Here is an 18,664-nt window from a genome sequence, read left to right as displayed (position 1 = left end):
TGTAAATAAAGTAAATAAATATTTTCTCCTTTAGTTATCATTTTTTATTAATTTTATACGTCCTGTGAGTGCGAGATGATGGAGAAGTTTTAGTGGATTTTTTAAATGGTGTGTCTGTAAACGATATGTCATTAGTGTATATATGTTACTTTTTAAATACTCAAGAGGTCGGCGACACATTTTGGTTTTTTGGGGAATAGTTAAAGAAGTAGTTGACTCTTCCACAGAAAAAACATATGCTATTTCAGGAAATTCTGATAATGTACAACATATATTATTCTTTGGGGGGGAAGTAGGATGGTAGATGAGTTGGCCTTGTTCTACGAAAAAATGATAATTTTGAGGCATAATATGAACAAAAACATTTTCACGTTCATTTTTAGTATTTTTATTATTATGTTTATATACAGCCATAGAGTAAGGTATGAGTGGTAAAGATTCTTTTTCTATTGTCTTTCTTTTATTGTTTAGTATCAGATTTTTACTTACTTCAATCTGATTTGGTGAAAAATATATAAATAAATAAAACCAAATAATAATACTAAGAATAGTAAGAATAACGAAAAATAAAATATCATAATACATACACATTTTTTGTATAATTAAATATTTAGTCTAGTGACTATTCTTCGCGATGGTAAATCTGGAGAGGTAAGACTTTTTAAAAATAATTGATAAAATATATTATCATTATCATTAGCATTACATGATGATATATCTGATAATACCATTTGAGCTTCTCGTGGAGTTAACTGTAATCCCTCTTTTTTTTCTCCATTCTCTCTCTCATGTGTAGGACAATTGTTTTTATTCATAGCACATCTCACACTCTCTATATCCCATTGCACTGTACTAGGTGGACTAATAATACGGACGTGTTCCAACGAAGTTTGAATCATAGTTGTAGATAAATGTTCAATACCCTCCTTTATTTTCAATTCATTATCTTGGAAAAGTTTTTCAAATATTTTAGTTATATTTTCATTATGTTTTGTAATTTTTAAAAACTTCTTTGGATTCCCTAATATCGACTGTGAGGTGGTGAGATTAGATGACCCAAAGGCTGGAGGAGGTGGTAACACTTTCATATTTCAAATATAAAAATAATAAGATCAAATAAGACAATGATCAGTTTATCAAAGTGTGATATTTTAAAATTACATGAGGCACAGAAACATCAAAATGTCAATACCCATTTGTTACATTTATACAATCCCCAAAATATTGGAAATAAAAAAAATAGGGATTTGGAAGAATTTCCGTTAGTTTATGATTCAAAGTTATATAAGTTTATCACATATGTAAAAGAATACAAATCTAAATTAGGAAGTAATGTAGCTATTATTGAAAAATTTGATAAACATTTTTTATCTTGCTCGCCTCAGTATGTATTAGGACATTACCTCATGGGTGATACAGGTGTTAACAGATATTATCAAGAATTTCAAACAAAATTAGGTGATATTAGCCATATATCGGGAAGTTTTGCCCTAGGTAACATGTTAACTCCAAATTTGGATTATACAATGTGGATTAGGTCTGAAGATTTACAGCTCCATCGTATATTTGTTGGTCAAGTATTTCTGACAGTTTCACAAATGCGTCAACTAATAAGTCAGTCTCCATACAGAAAACATCAAATACTAGGTTTCAGTGATGTTACTACACCTTCGAATTTTGAAAAATTGGTTAACGAAGAAAATGCTGCCCAGTTCTTTGATTTTATTCCATTTCTTCGTAACCATTCAAAATCAGTTCTTGAAAAAGATATGGTATATATTACTGAAAAAATTGTATATTGTAAAACTTAAAGTAATGTAATTTCAAATAAAAAATGAATAAACAGGAATCAACTAAAATTATTAATACCTTAGATCAATTATTATTGCTTCCTATAGGTAAATTATATGGACAAATTCAAGATATAAATGATACAGCTATTATAAAGAAGATTTTAGATGATTTTAATGATATTATTATTAAAGGAGATGAAAATATTCAAAAAATCATTGATCCAAATCTCTTAGCATTTTCTAACAAAACTAATATTCAAAATTTCAAAGCAAATATAGAAGCACTTCTTTGTGGTGACCTTTATTTTTTAAGAAAATTAACATTTATATATGGAACAAAAGTACGAGAAATGTTCCGGATACATATTCAGACTAAATATCCATATTATATTTATTGTAATTATTTACAAGATGTAAATATGTTGCTTACGTGTCTTAATGATTGTGAAATATATGATGAAAAATCTCTATGTACAATATTTAATGATGATAATATATATAATAATATCCAGGCAATTCTAATTTGGACAAGATTTAAAGAGTGGTTTAAAATTTATCCATACTGTTCCATTCTTAAACAAATTTCAAAATTAGAAACAAGTGAGAGTTTTATAGAATTTATGCGTTTACATAATAAAATTAATACTGGATGTTTTCGATATAGTCTTGTAAATTTTGGAGATCGAATTTTTCTCATAAGAGACAAATATAAACGAAGATTTTGTAATGAAAGTTTAGTACACAATGAAAAAAAAAATATTATAGAAGATGCTTCCCATCCTTTAGCTACCATTCTAGATGAGCAGTTATATTGGAACTGTAGTAATTCAACTGGATATTGAAAGTTTATTGGAAACTTCATCTTTTGAGAAAGCCGTTTTTAATAAAGGATGTAAAGCTCTATGTAATCCACATAATTATAATTTAGCTCAAACCTACTTATATCCTAATTCAAAAATACATCCCATTGACCCAAATTTTAATAAAAAATTTATTTATGTATGTGAAACTGGGTCGATTTTGAGGTTAATATCATTGGAACTTCAAGAACATTCTCTTAGACATTACACCGTTATACATCCCACAAATATATTTAATTACCATAATACTATTATACTTTTGTTATTTATCATAATAATAATATTAATTGTTTACTTTTATTTATACATATATAAAAATATATAATGACTATAGTTAGTATAGAAACTATTACCCCCAGCAACGACCCTAACCCCAGCAACACCCCTAACCCTAACCCCAGCAACAACCCTAACCCTAACCCCAGCAACAACCCTAACCCTAACCCCAGCAACAACCCTAACCCTAACCCCAGCAACAACCCTAACCCTAACCCTAACCCCAGCAACAACACAACCCTAACCCTAACCCTAACCCCAGCAACAACCCTAACCCTAACCCCAGCAACAACCCTAACCCTAACCCCAGCAACAACCCTAACCCTAACCCCAGCAACAACCCTAACCCTAACCCCAGCAACAACCCTAACCCTAACCCTAACCCCAACAACACCCCTAACCCCAGCAACGACCCTAACCCTAATTCTAGCAACAACCCTAATAATTCAAGTGACAACCCTAATAATTCCAGCAACAACCCTAATCCCAGCAACACCAACCCGATCTCAAGTCCTACCTCCAACTCCACCAACCTTAACCAACCTAATAATCAAAATTCAAATAACATTATAAATAATCGCCAAACAAAAGTTATATTAAAACTAATTACAATTACACTTATGACATCTGTTTTTGGTACAGTTTTATATATTCTTGGAGATAATATGGTAAATAGAAAAATTTATGAATGCATAACCCCTTATTTGTTATCTCATATACAAAATAATTTGAATAATTATTCGATAATTTCTAATTAAAAACATACAGAGTCAGTACCTGATGTGAATTCAATTTTAATATTTAAAATAATTTTAAACACTTATAATTTGTAATAAAAAAAAAAAAAAAAAAAAAAAACGTGTGTCATACTTCTCAAATTTAGGTAGGCTATGATATAAAAACAGCATTTATTACACATTTTTACACATCCAAAGTATAATAATAGCATTAAACTTATAGTTAAAAACTAATCCTTAATAATATAGTCTATTAGAACAGTTTGATCAATTTGTTGGTTTCCTGATATAGAAGTGAATTTTGGATAATGTAATTCCACTATTCACCTTTTCAAAATTTTCCTCTAGATAATGGGAAAAAAGAGCATTACACTCACAACAAAACATTTTATCTCCAACATAAATGAACTTGTTTCCCTTAAACTCTTTAATAGCATATAAGGCATCACTATAATATTCATACTTTAAAGGTTCTCTTTCACTTAGGTTGAGTTCATCTATCATTTCATAATATCCTGAAGTGCTCATATAAAAACTACCCTCAGCCATTGCACTTGGGATTGAACTCTTTTTTTCTAGTGGCCATGTCATTAAAAGAACATCAGGATGATATTTATTATTAATTGCCTCAGAGATATTTATATTATCAACCTCCATCCATGATATAGAATTTATGTTTGAGTAATTATCAGTAGCTTTCACGTCCACATTTCTTAATCTCAATAGATTTTCAATGAATGCAGTGCCAGCAAAAACACTTACAAGAGAACCTTCACCTGTGAATTTAATAATTGCATCTATTTCTATTTCTAGTGGCAAATAATGATCAAATACTCCTCGTAGCATTCTACACAAATCAGGAAAAATATGAAGACAGTTAATTATATACACAATTTCTTCTTCCAATGGGTAAATTGAAGAAAACTTCTTGGATATTTTATTCCTTTTTACATCTAGTGAGAAATCCATCTGTTTCTCCAACTGCCTTTTTTCTTCATCTGGTGTTATTATTGTGTATATCTTCTTTTCATCTGCATTCAAGATAAAATTCCACCACTCTGCAGCGTTCGAAGATGATATTTTATCTTGGAATTTTCTTATAAATAACTTTGGTAACTTTCCACCACGAGTGGGAATTTCATCAAATTCTGAAAAAAAAAAACTATCAAAAAGGACTTTTCGACAGCCTCTGTTCAATAAAACTGTCCCACACACATGGCACGGTATTTCATATGCATGTTGTGTGTTGAAATGTATTACTAAGTAGTACATTGCAAAGAACTTTTTCTGGCAAATATCACAGGCAAAACATTTTCTTGTCAAAATTTTGGACAGATAATTACCATTGCAGATTTCTCTCTCACACCGATCACATTTTGTATGGGTCAGGTAAGACTGATGATCAAATAAAAAAATAACTTTATCACCCTTGTATGTTGAAATATTCTTAAAAAAACTTTTAGGAGATGTCATTATCAGCACTTGATTATAACAGTCAGTTCCACCACTAGTAATCTCTTCACCATTCACAAAGGCTTCACCTCTCCATTCCAATTGACGTAGTTCTTGTTCAAGTTGAGTCCAACCATTAGAGGGTGATGATATTAGTAGTCGAACATTTTGATCCATAATAAATTTTTGAATGGTTGAACCCATCTCATATTCTGGTTTTGTGTCTGGTCTCACTATATATTTTTTTTGTTCATAAGTCAGATTTCGCCACATAATCTTTGCAACCGGACTTTCCCATATTTTGCTAGTGTCTGTTATTTGGGTTATAATATCATTGCCTAGTGGCCTAAACTGATGATTTTCATTTTCAATAAACTTGTTAAAAACAGAAATTACTTTTCTCCATATGTCGGTGCCAGTCATAATGTTCAATCCAATCTACCACCTGTAAAATCAAATGTATGATAGGTTAAATTTTTACAGACATATTGTGCAAATTAATGTTTATATATATTTCATATTTCAATCAGAGGAAAAAAAAAAAGATAAGCCTTATCATTTTGTGCTGAAGGTCGGTTATTTTAATAGTTTATTTACATTGTTTATGTATCAACTTTTGTGGTAAGATATGATTAATTCCAAACGATGTCATTCCTACCACATTAGAAAACATTTTCACTGATTATGACCATTATTGTAATTTTTTATTAAAAAAAATGTTAATTATTAGTAAAAAATCATATGATTACAACAAGATTCAGAACAGAATAATTAATTGAAAAAAAAAATAATAATGTATTTCTTGGACCAATCTTCTGAAGGCTTTGTTGTTCTGTTGTAGCTAGTTAATATAAAGCTTCCATATAGAAGTCATCGTCCAATGTTCATTTTCTCCATCTTCATTTTCTCCATCTTCATTTTCTCCATCTTCATTTTCTCCATCTTCATTTTCTCCATCTTCATCTTGTTTTACCTCAGTGCAACATCCTTTATAATCAGGGTTGTAGAGAGCTGTAAACTCATTCTGTAAATAAACTTTCTGATTGAGTAATCTCAAATGTTCAGGTAAGCTTAAATCCACTCCTGCATATTTTTTGGCAATCTCTGCCATTACCTTAACCCATTCTATAACACTTTCAATTTTACTGTAGCATACTTCTATTCTTCCCAAACCGAGGTGAACAGGCGTTATGATCTGTGACTCCAAACGGAAGTTATCATATAACATTTCTACTGCTCGTATTTTCATAATTCTTTGAACTAAATTATTACAGTTTCTTTTTTTTGGATTTGTAGCCTCATACTGCTGCTTTTCAATCTCCGCTAAGCTCCTTATGCGTGCAATAAATTTGGGGATATCTTCATAATCCACTACACAATGCCCAATGGCGATAGTCACAATCACATCATTAACAGAAGCTGGATAAAAAGAGTCATCCAGCACCTGTGGCCGGTATATCCCGTCCTCACTTGATGGCACCACTGTCCATTTGGAGGGGGGGTTTTCGGGAGAAGCCTTACTTGATGGCGCCGCTGTCCATTGGGAGGGAGGGGGTTCATGAGAATCCTTACTTGATGGAGCCGCTGTCAATTTGGAGGGGGGGTGGTTTTCAGGAGAATCCTTACTTGATGGCGCCGCTGTCCATTTGGAGGGGGGGGGGATCAGGAGAATCCTTACTTGATGGCGCCGCTGTCCATTTGGAGGGGGAGGGTTCAGGAGAATCCTTACTTGATGGCGCCGCTGCTGCTGTCCATTTGGAGGGGGGGTGGGTTTCGGGAGAATCCTGACTTGATGGTGGTGCTGCTGCTGCTGTCCATTTGGAGGGGGAAGTTTCGGGAGAATCCTGACTTGATGGTGGTGGTGCTGCTGCTGTCCATTTGGAGGGGGAAGTTTCGGGAGAATCCTGACTTGATGGTGGTGCTGCTGTTGCTGTCCATTTGGAGGGGGGGTGGGTTTCGGGAGAATCCTGACTTGATGGTGATGGTGCTGCTGCTGTCCATTTGGAGGGGGGGTGGGTTTCGGGAGAATCCTGACTTGATGGTGGTGGTGCTGCTGCTGTCCATTTGGAGGGGGGGTGGGTTTCGGGAGAATCCTGACTTGATGGTGGTGGTGCTGCTGCTGTCCATTTGGAGGGGGAAGTTTCGGGAGAATCCTGACTTGATGGTGGTGCTGCTGCTGCTGTCCATTTGGAGGGGGAGGGTTCGGGAGCAGACTCACAGATAGTGTTGTCATCACTAATTTGTGCCATTCCTGACTGAAGAAGGAGTGATTTACAATTACACTGTTTATTATTATTATTATTATTATTACTATTTTATTTATTTTCTCACAATGCTACCCACCATCCGTCTGTCCTCGTTTAGTTCCATAGTGAGAATGAGCTTAGAGTTTTTTTTTATCCCACTTAAGTACACATTAGAGAGTTGCGCCAGCATGTTTCTCTACACTTTGGTGGCCAATTTAAATCTGGTTCTCCCCCCCCCCAAAAAAAAGCAGCTCCCAACCACCTCGGTGAGATCACTCTAATTTATCATTGTGGGTCGGTTGTTTAATCTAGGAAAGTCTCTTAAGAAAGCAACTGGTGAAAGCGGCAAGTATCACTAATTTCCCATTCTTCAGACATCAGTTGTTCTTTGGGAGACTATTTCCATTATCAACTTATAATTATTTAAATACATAATACTTTTAATAATTATTTAAATACATAATACTTTTAAATCTTCTACAGCTCTCTTCCAGAATCCAATCATTAGATGTTCTAGACCTTCATTAAGTATGAATTGTTTAAGGTGTAAATGGGGAATTTGGATGGTGGTATCTATCTTTTCATGCAATGTGGCTACATTCCAACATTCTGTTTCAGTATCCGAAACCAAACTTTTTACAATCTTCTGAGTGCATTGGGCTACTAAACTACAATTTTTTCTCATCTGAGATGATAATAAACCCTCATCTTTCAAGATAAAACTACAAATTTTATCCTTTTCCCCAGTTTGAATTATATTAATAAAGAGTTTGGGATTACGGGTTACAAAAATTATACATTCTCTCTTATAATAAGAGTAATAGATGATAATCATTTCGATAAAAAATGATCCATATTCTTTTCCCCCTAAGCGAGCAATTAGTGCATTATATTTTTTAGTTTTTTCCACATGATAAACTCTGTCAATGCTTTTGAAGTCATTACAAAATTTTAAGTCAATGATGTATATATTGTCACAGTCTTCATCACCATCACTAAAAATGCGACAAGAATAGTTTTCATATTTAAACCATACTCTGTCATTAATTTCATTAACCAAAGTTTCATATAAATTTTTCATGTATGGTTCCATATATTTTATGGTCTGACATTTTTTGGTTTTACATAAACTATATTGGTTGATTTGATACCAGGAATTATCAACCTCTTTTTCAAAACATTTCACCCATTTTTCATAAACATCATATTGTCCAGTTGATTTCCAATTAATGTGTTCAAACATCAGGTACCTAAAATAAAAATCTCGCTTGAAATAGTTTTTTGTTAACAGAAATTCTTCTTCATCACATTTGTAGTATGTCGACCAAAGTGGAATTGATATTCCATCGATTCGCATCATCTCTCTTAAAGTTTCTTTTTCCTCTTCTGAAGCTTGAACCATCTTTAGAAATGTAAGAGGGTCCTTGGCAAAGGATTTATATCCATTGTTATTGCTTCTTATATTAAAATTTTCGTCATAAACACATAATATTGTATATCTTTCATCTATATTTGAAATAAGTTCGATGAAGAATCCTTCGTTTTCTATTTGACATCGTAGTATAAATTGAAATTGTGATGCTAGTGGTTTCCCTTCCTCGTTAGATCCCATCCATATTTTCAAGGAATAAAGAGTTTGTATTTCTGTTTCAAACAAAAAATTTGATGGTAATTTTAAATCTCGTTCTAATGTAATATTTAGTCCACAATTATAAAAGTATTGAATATAGCTAGACAATTGTAAACTTGATGTAATTGAAGGTACAAAAGATTTGAAATTCTCACATTCCGTAGTAAACATCATCTTGTCGAAAGGATTCATTATGAAAAAAAAAAAAAAAATCTCCTAATAAAATGTCAATTTACCCTAAATGGCCTCTCTGGCAAAAGAATGTTGAAAATTATCTCAAATTTTTTTTAGTTAAAGCTGTGTATGTGGATATTGGTATCCCAGATGGTTTTTCTCCTCCTCTATTACTTTTGATTCTTTCCCGCAACATCCTGGATTGCTATGGGAGGGGAATCCACAAAAAACTTAACGACTCTTCCTTAGTTGGTTAGTATCCTCACAGCTCTCTTACATCTCGGCCTGTCACAGTCTGTTAAAAAAAATCCATTATAGTAGAAGAAATAAGGAGACTGATTGACCTAGTTGTGTGAGAACCATGAGCAAACAATAGTCACTCTCCCTTTTTCAATATAATAACAGATATGACAGCCACACCATCAGGAGATCCACACCCCCCCCCCCCCCTCACAAATGAAATGAGAACACTGACCTGCTCGCGTGAATGGAGAGAAACTATGAAGCAAGAGAGGGTGGCTCTGTCTTATATTGACAGGAAACAGGAAACTCTCTTTAAAAAAAAAAAAAAAAAAAATACAGTTTGGAGATTAATTTTTAAAAATTAAATGTTGTAAATGAATTGGAATGGTGGTATCCATTTTTTCATGTCTTGTTCCATATATGTTATAGTCGGACAATTTTTTTTTTCAAAATAGGTTCAAACATCAAATAACTAAAATATTTATCTCGCCCAAAATAGCTTTGTTCTTCTCTTAACCAAAGTTCTTCTTCATAATAACTTTTGTAGTATGTCAACAAAGGTGGAATCGATATTCCGTCGATTTGCACTAAAGCTTCTTTTTCCTCTTCTGAAGCTTGAACCATCTTTAGAAATAGGATAGGGTCTTTGATAAAGGATTTATACCCACTTTTATTGTTTGTTATTTCCAATTTTCCATCAAAATTATAATCACATAATAGTGTATATCTTTCATCTAAGTTTGAAATAATATTGTGATACTACCTCTTTAGTCTGCTTGAGCTACCAACACATCTCCTAAAAATACATTAAAAATCACTAACCTGGTCACGTGGATAGAGAGCAACTGAGCAAGTATGAAGCTGCTCTTGTCTTATATACAGCCTGACAAAATTATCCTCTTTAAAAATAAATGTTCTATCATACCTCCCACTCATTTGACAAGGGAGAACTCTGTGGTCTCCATTTTCTCATGATCATAAGATTTTCAACGCTTTATCCAAATGGGATAAACAGGCAGGAACAACTGTGACTGTTGTACAACAATAGTATAATTAACATATATCTATATCAAATGCCTTAAATATTTGTGGTGAAAATAAATTTTGGTTCCCTTCTTTTAGTAACTGATGTGATAAAATCTTTTCATTATCCCATTCTATTACAATATGTGGAATTTGATAGATGAGTTTGATAAAAGATGGCATCAAGAAAGGTAGTGAATGCCCCAAAACAGAAGTTAACATGGATGATATACATGTTTCTAAGGATGGGAGTTTTCCTTTTCCTTTTTCTATATTAATTCTGAATAATAAAGTAGAAGCTACACTCACTAATTGTTGAAATTTAACCTGGTCAATAGGAACATAAGATTTGTGTAAGTACCAAATTATAATATATTGTAAATGAGGCAAAACAATTTTATACTGTTGTTGTTGTTGTTGTTGTTGTTTGTGTTTATGGGCATTATTAAAATTTACAGTTTCATAATCAATGTTAAATGAATTTATTGGAATGACATAGGCTATAGTTTTATATTTCTTTTTATTTTGTGTTATATACAAGTTAGTAGATGAGTTTAAGAGTTTATTGGAATAAACATAAATCGTCATTTTTTAATACAGTCATCACAAAAGTGATGAGATTCGATTGACTCATCTGCAAGTCTTCGTAATGTTGGTATTTGGAGGAGGTGTAGTGGTTTATTTGACTGGCGACATTTATAACAACATGCTACATTCTTACTTTTTTCCAGTTGACGCCATTTTTCAACTCTCTGGTATATTGATAAATTCGGATGGACTGTTTTTAAAAGGTGTTCTGGAGAAATGTATTTTAAGAGAGGTTCCATAAAAGTATCAAAATTATGTAATTCCATATTATCGAAATCAAAATTGGCATTCATTTTTTATCTAAAGGGTTAGGTTTTCAACGATGTTTGAGGTTTTAAGCAATTCTATAATATTTTTTTGTATCTCTTGACTTTTATAGACATCATTCAAAATCAATGTTGGATTATATGAGTGAACAATTTTTCTTAAAATGTGGCGTACTTTATCTCGTCTTTCACAACCCCACATTAACATCACACACATTGTCACGGTTGCAATGATACCATACATAGTAGGAATGACACTGTATTTATCTCGTTTAGGCAAACGTGTAAAATATCGGTTAGAAAGATATTGAACATATCTTTTATAATTGAGTTTTGATTTAGATATTTGTTTAGAAAAGACATCACAGATATTTTCGGAATGAAATACTGGCATCGGTTCTGTGATTATAGAATATATATTTAAAGAAGGAAGAAAAAGGCCTCCGTAATCAATTAATTTAATTCGATGAATGTCATCATTGGATACAAATACATTTTGAGGATTAATATCGTAATAAGTACCTGATATATATTTGTCAGTAGTATTATATAAGACTAATTGAACATCAATAAGTTGTCTAAGAACTGTAGTAAGCAATTGTTGACGACAATACTGATCATTTTTCAATAAGTCGACTTTTTCCCTTAGTAGGATCCAATCGCGTGGGTTTAAGTATTCCATTTCGATAAAGTAGCCTATAGATTTAGATTTGAAAGGACATTTATACTCAATATTATTCAAAGAATGAGGAACTTTTGTAGGTTGTGATGACTCTAGAAATTTACCTTGTGGATAGTGTATTACATTATAGGCAGTTTCGACCATAAACACACGATACACTTGAACAAAGAATGCCTTTCTGATATTTTCATCAAGACGTGAAATGTTTTCAATCTCCATTAAAAAATCCCTTTTCCGGCGAAAACTCTTTCGAGCCACAAATGTTTGTAGATACTTTTTTCCTCGTTTGTGCTTCTTCTTAGAAGATTTAAAAAGTTTGGAAGCCGTGTGTGGGTAAATATTTTGAAACACATGTATTTGATGTGGTAATCTAGGATCAAGAAGTTCAATAGTAGGTACTTGGACAAGATCAACTTTACCATAGGCACCTTTCCCTAAATGACGTTTGTGGGTATTAAATGTAAAACGAATATGATTAGATATTCTATTATTTAGTGTTTCACATTCATCAGGCTTAGTCAATTTGTTTTTCCCCTTAATGACTTCCATTTTTTAATTATTTATTATATAATCCCAACTTGAAAACGGATACCAAACCCAACTCTTATAAGTCTTACGAAATTTTGATAGAAGGTATAAAAAAAGAAAAACATATATATATTAAATATATCATAACTATATATAATACAACAGTTTTTGTTTTTCATATATTATAATACAAACACTGTCATGACAAATACAACTGAAAATATTTGAAGTAATTCACAAACTATTGGACTGAAATGGAGGAATTTATCAAGAAAGGTAATCAAACATATCCTAATCTCTTAAAAATATATTCTTTGGCAACATATATTAGAAGATAATTATGGACTGTAATGGTATAACCAATGTTTCTTTCTTCTTTGTAGATAACTTGGAGTTTATTAATGGAGACATTACTGACCCTGTATATAGAAGCCCCAATATAGCGCTTGTACAAATACTCAACTGTGTAGCTGTTAAATCTCATGGACTTTCTCAGATTCTTGCTGAGATATATCCATACTGTGGTTCTTATACACGACGCCGGGCAATAGGCACTTTAAACCGTGCTATGCTTGAAGATAGACCTCAACCAGGAAATATTGAGATTTGTCATCCTAACACTGTAACAAAGGGACCAGTAGTTATAAATGTTTTTGGGCAGTTTTATATGGGGAAGGAGAAAAATCAAAACCTTTATACAAAAAGACTCATACAGCAGTTACAGCAGTCGTGTACTGTTGATGTTGGACCTAAAGGAAGAAATCCTAGACATTTAGAACCTTTCGATCATCAACTTTTATCTGGCCTTTTAAAAGATACATCCCAAAACAGGATTTATTGGTTTAATGAAGGTCTAAATAAATTAGCAGTGCAAGTATCTAATGGAAAATACAGTTTGGTAATATTTCCATCGTTAATTGGGTGTGGATTGGCTGGTGGAAACTGGGAAAGAGACTACTTACCAGCAATTATAAAATTTTCTAGACAGGTCTACCCCTTTGGTGTCAGAGTTAAAATTATAAACAAAATTATGTCAAAGACATCATAACAATGAAAAGAATAGTTAAACCTCCTAATTTATATATATATTTTTTTTCATAGGTTCCCCTCTTTATGACCAAAAAAAAAAAAAAAACAGGACAGTGTCATTAACATAAATAAGACGGACCTCCACCCTCCCTGGTCAATTGTTGTTGTGTGATGATTTAATCCTGACAACAGAATGAACCAGTCAGTGGGTTTAGATATGTTTCCTAAAACTTTATGAACTGATTGAGGTGAGAGAGACCATAGTTACTAATTGAAGAAATTTTATCTCTACCCTTCTACCACTACTACTACTACTACTACTACTACTTCCATTCTACTCTTATTTACCCTATCACTTTTCAGACATCTTTCTACATACCAAACCCGAGAAAAGTGTTGTTTTTTTGGTTTATTTTTTTTTTTTTTGAATAGTTAATTGTAGAATAAAGAGCTTTTTCCCCTTGTTTACAACTCCATTTCTTCTCCCTTTTTTTTTAATTAATATTAATGTTATCTTTCATATTTCTTCTAGGTTTAATATGGAATTATCCCTGGGGAAATGTCCAAAGAGAAGACATTTAAAAAAAAATATATACAAAATATCAAATTCAAAAAACTCAAGAGGTTGCCAACTTTTTTTGACTTGCAAGATTTCTCCTACAAGGTCAAGATTACAGCAGAATATCAAAGTAAGAAACATCATAGAAATTATGACAGAAGCAGAAAAGGCATCGTTAACTATTATATTTAATTGTTCACCAAATATCAGATCAATTGATACTGATATAAATCTGTTTGAAAATGAACATGATTTTAGACAAGACGAGTGTTTTGAAACTAAAAATAATTCTACAGTCCTGGTTAAAATACCATTTTTGAAAAAATATCAAACAAACCTGGTGTCCAACCGACTCTGGGGACCTGATAATAAGGACGTTGTCATTGATATATCAATTAAACACGGTTCCCTTAAAACTATCAAGAAAAATGTCATTCGTCATCAAATTGTATCTTGCCCCATTTGTTTAGATATGAATGGGTCAGGTGACATGGTTTTTATGTTTGATGATTATATGGTTGGATGTGGTCACAGTATTTGTCCTCAATGTATGTTTACATTATCAGCCAAAATTTTGTTGGGTAAAAAATCTACAGGGAAATTTGATTATAATAATTATGGCTGCCTTAGATATATGAATAATTCTTATGGGATGTACTCTTTTTTATCAAACATTATCTACAAAGATGAAATATTTTGTCCACTTTGTAAGCAAATAGTAAAAAGTGTGTTTGTGTTGAATATGCATCATCTAAAATGTAGCATTAGGGAATTTTCTCGTAAGTATGCACAAATCTTATTTTGGGGTAATCAAACTGACAGGCTGTTTTTAGAAGCCGCAACTAGTTTTATATATGGAGTGGAGCAATTGGCAGTCACTGATTTGTATATAGAAAGATATATTATGGAAAACAGTTGGATTTTTGACGAATATGTGACACCAGTTACCCTATACCTTAACTTTAATGAAACACTTTCAGAGATGAAACTTGTTTTTAAGAGTTTACAGCCATATTTATTAAAACTAGCCTCAAAAAATTCTAATGATCCATCAAATAGAAAATACTTATTATTCTTTAACCAACTTTGTCATAGAAAGGGAGGTGAACCAATCCTGAGACCAACATTCATTAAATAAAACAATTAAAAAAAATGTTTTTTTGTAAATAAATGTATATGTATGTGTTATTTTTACCTCTGTTTGGGTTTCAATCAGAGGGCATCAATTTCTCAGGCAGCAACAGGTACCACCTAGCGTTCATATTCATATGACAACCCAAGGCCAGCCATCACCACTTCAGTTGCAAGGTCCACCGCAGGTACAGTCACAGTTGCCTCCCCAGGGCCCACCTCAGGGCCCAGCTCAGGCACCAATGCTATAAAAACTCTAATCCGAAAAGTTAAAATGTCATCCTTACCACATTTTCATATCATATTTTTATAGGAGGGTGTAATTATTTATTTCTTATGTTTTCTCATTTGAAACTGTGTTTGGTTGAAGTTGTAGCTGGTTAGATACATTATCCAAATCTGTATCTACAGTATTTTTTAGTCCATCTGTGAGTGTGTTTTGACTCAAGGTTGTGCAGTGTTCTCGCAGAGTATATCAGAATCCTAAAACAAAGAAAAAAGTGTCCTTTTTTTGTAAGTAAGTATATGAAACATATAAATAAATAAATAAATAAATAAATAAATAGCATACACCTTAACCTTTTAAGTTAATGTTTTTTTTTTTTTTTCAGAAGATGGTTGAGAGGGAAAAAGGTAAGAAGATCTTTATGCAGAGGTGTGCACAGTGTCACACTGTTGAATTAAACGGCAAGCACAAAACTGGACCAAATCTAAATGGCCTCTTCGGCCGCCAAACTGGTCAGGCTTCTGGCTATATTTACACTTATGCCAATAAGGCCAAGAGTATCACGTGGGACAAAGATAATCTGGATATCTACTTGACCAACCCCAAGAAATTTATTCCAGGCACAAAGATGGTGTTCGTTGGTCTTAAGAAGAAGAATGAGCGTGCAGACTTGATTGCTTACCTGGAAACCTCCACCAAGTAGAGCAAGCATTAATATTTTTGTGGTCTCACCACTTTAAATCAACAAATAATCCTGCTATCAAAATTTACTAAAAAAAAAAAAAAAGGGGGCAGTAAAAATTACAAAACATTGCTCAAAGAGTGGAGGAGACAGCTGGTTGCCCGGAGTAGATGGTAGCAGTATCAGTTGAATTATATAAATATCAAGTAGTCGCAGGCTACTCTCACATTTTACATCCACTGACGGCCAACCAACACAAGCTTCGCTACTATTCCATCCAATAGAAATTTAGTAGCCACATTCTTAGTAATATTTGGAATATTCAGGTGTACAAAGTGTGATGATATATGTTGTATTAGGCTAGGAAACCTTGACCGAATTTATCATTTAAATTCGGCGAAGAGCGAATTAATTGCTCGAATAGTGGCGAAAGAATACGGATCATTTTATGTAGAAAAGGTAAACCGCGTACTTTTCATAACCCGAAATCCCCATCTCTTTATGGACCTCATTCAAATGGGAGAAAAGGAAGAAATCTGTCATTTTATTATAGAAGACTGAAGGTTTATCATCATCACCACCACCAATTTGTGAATTCCTTTTTGGATATTACTAGAATGGGATATTGGACCATGGCCTGCTTACGTAGAGCAATCAACACCAACCGTAATATTCCTCATTTATTTAAACTCCAATTAATCAACGAAGTTCAACGGAATCTAATGATTAGATCGTGGGAAAGAGTAGTGGCAGATGAATTGAATCAAAACAATTTTTCAAAAAAAAATCACCAGGCCTTAGAGAGAATATCATTAGGATGTTATGATTGGTTGTAACGGAATAAAAATCTGGAGAGGATTGAACAAACTGACAAAACCATTAAAAAATATCTCTCATCATTATTTCATGATAATTAAATTTAATGTGGGAATCATTAATATTATCATTTATTAACTTGTATAACTTATAAACTATAAATAATTATCTTATTAGATTATGTCTCAGGGGTAAATAATGTAATCCAGGAATTTTTTGGGTGTTAAATTTTTCATTATTTATATGTTCGATATCTATATTAATGAAAAGTTCCTCTTTTTTGTTCATATTTTTTAAAATCCTTTAAATATTCAATTCTAATACTTTCTCGAAATGATCTGCCCTAGCAACAAATAGGGAATTAATTATTGGCTAAGATTTATCGTCATATGAATTTTTTATTATATATTTGTGATAGAATTTAATCAAATAAATCCCAATAACATATGGTCTTTGTTTCAAGGTTATCTGACCATGGCATAGACAAACAAAGACTACTTTTTTTTTCCGTGGCATAACGTGTCGATGTTAATGTACTATTAGATCAAAGATCAAAGTGACTGACTGAACTCTGGCCGATGGTAGATTTAACCAGTTCAGTTATCATTTTCTGCACTTCAGAAGAGTTCATCATTTGAATAAAAGGTTACTAAAATATGTTCTCGTTTTTGGTTAATGAATGGATGGATAGTTAGTGAAATTCTAAATTTTTATTACTTTTATACTTCTTGTCAATTTGTTTTTCCTAATTTGTGATAATATTTGCTGAAAACTTTGTTCTGGTTGAATCTATACTTAAATTTTTTTTCACACTCATTGTACATAAAGGGATTTACTCCTACTAACATTCGGAATACTCATTTGCACAAAGGTTTTAAAACCATGGTATCCATGTTTCCCTTTAAATCTTTTACATCTTCGATTACATCAAGTTCCCAAATAAAAAAATATGTAGACAAATATTTTTCAATTGGTTTAAATATTACTTTAGAACCATCTATAAGTAAATTAATACAATTTAACCCCCAAATTGTAAATGTTTATGCTATTAAAATATGGATGGGATCTACTCAAGAAGGATATCCTGCGGCATCCCAATTGCAATTTATACTGCGAGTCTTATTTAATGAGGCTGAAAATTATTGTTCTTATATGTTTGTAGAATTCTTCTCTAACATTGACCAAAGAAGCATTATGTTCTGTGAACATAATTTCAAGTACCCCCGTGATCCGGATTACTTAATATTGCCTATCAAGGGATATAGGTCCTACGCCAAAGATCCTTCCATATTTCTAATGATGATACAAGCTTCCAAGCAGGAACGAGAAGCTCTGAGAGAGATGATGATAGCAGACGGAATATCGATTCCATCGTCATGTAGCAAAGTTGATCAGGCAGCGCTGAAAAAGCTTATGTCTATAAAACAATATTTGAATCGGCATTATTATTTCAGGCACATGATGTTTAAAAATATACGTTGGGAATTAACCCGAGATGTGAGAGCTTACGAAGCATGGTTTAAAAATAAAAAATGGCTTAAATACGTTAATCGAAGGATGATTCGACATAAACCCTATTGTTTACATGATGGGAAGGCATATTATCATCACAAGCCTCGTCAAGATATAATTTATAGGGACCCCAACTATAAACGTTGTTATCCTTATGGGGTACCCGAATATTGTAATAAATGGTCTGAAAATTATACATTTCGGGTTTTCA

General features: G+C 32.5%; 1 protein-coding gene across 1 annotated transcript in view; it reads left to right on the top strand.

Annotated features, from left to right (window-relative positions):
* The window catches only part of LOC123748225 (cytochrome c-like), a 116,960-nt gene extending 100,814 nt beyond the window's left edge, over window positions 1-16,146 (top strand). Inside the window, exon 2 of the mRNA XM_069332175.1 lies at window positions 15,829-16,146. Within this exon, the coding sequence (XP_069188276.1) occupies window positions 15,829-16,146 (318 nt within the window). The remainder of the gene's footprint in view (window positions 1-15,828) is intronic.
* The last annotated feature ends 2,518 nt before the right edge of the window (window positions 16,147-18,664 follow it).

Source organism: Procambarus clarkii, chromosome 27 (assembly GCF_040958095.1).
Source record: "Procambarus clarkii isolate CNS0578487 chromosome 27, FALCON_Pclarkii_2.0, whole genome shotgun sequence".
NCBI classification, from domain to species: domain Eukaryota; kingdom Metazoa; phylum Arthropoda; class Malacostraca; order Decapoda; family Cambaridae; genus Procambarus; species Procambarus clarkii.
Note: the sequence above shows the minus strand (reverse complement) of the source record. Positions and strands in the feature narration are given on the sequence as shown.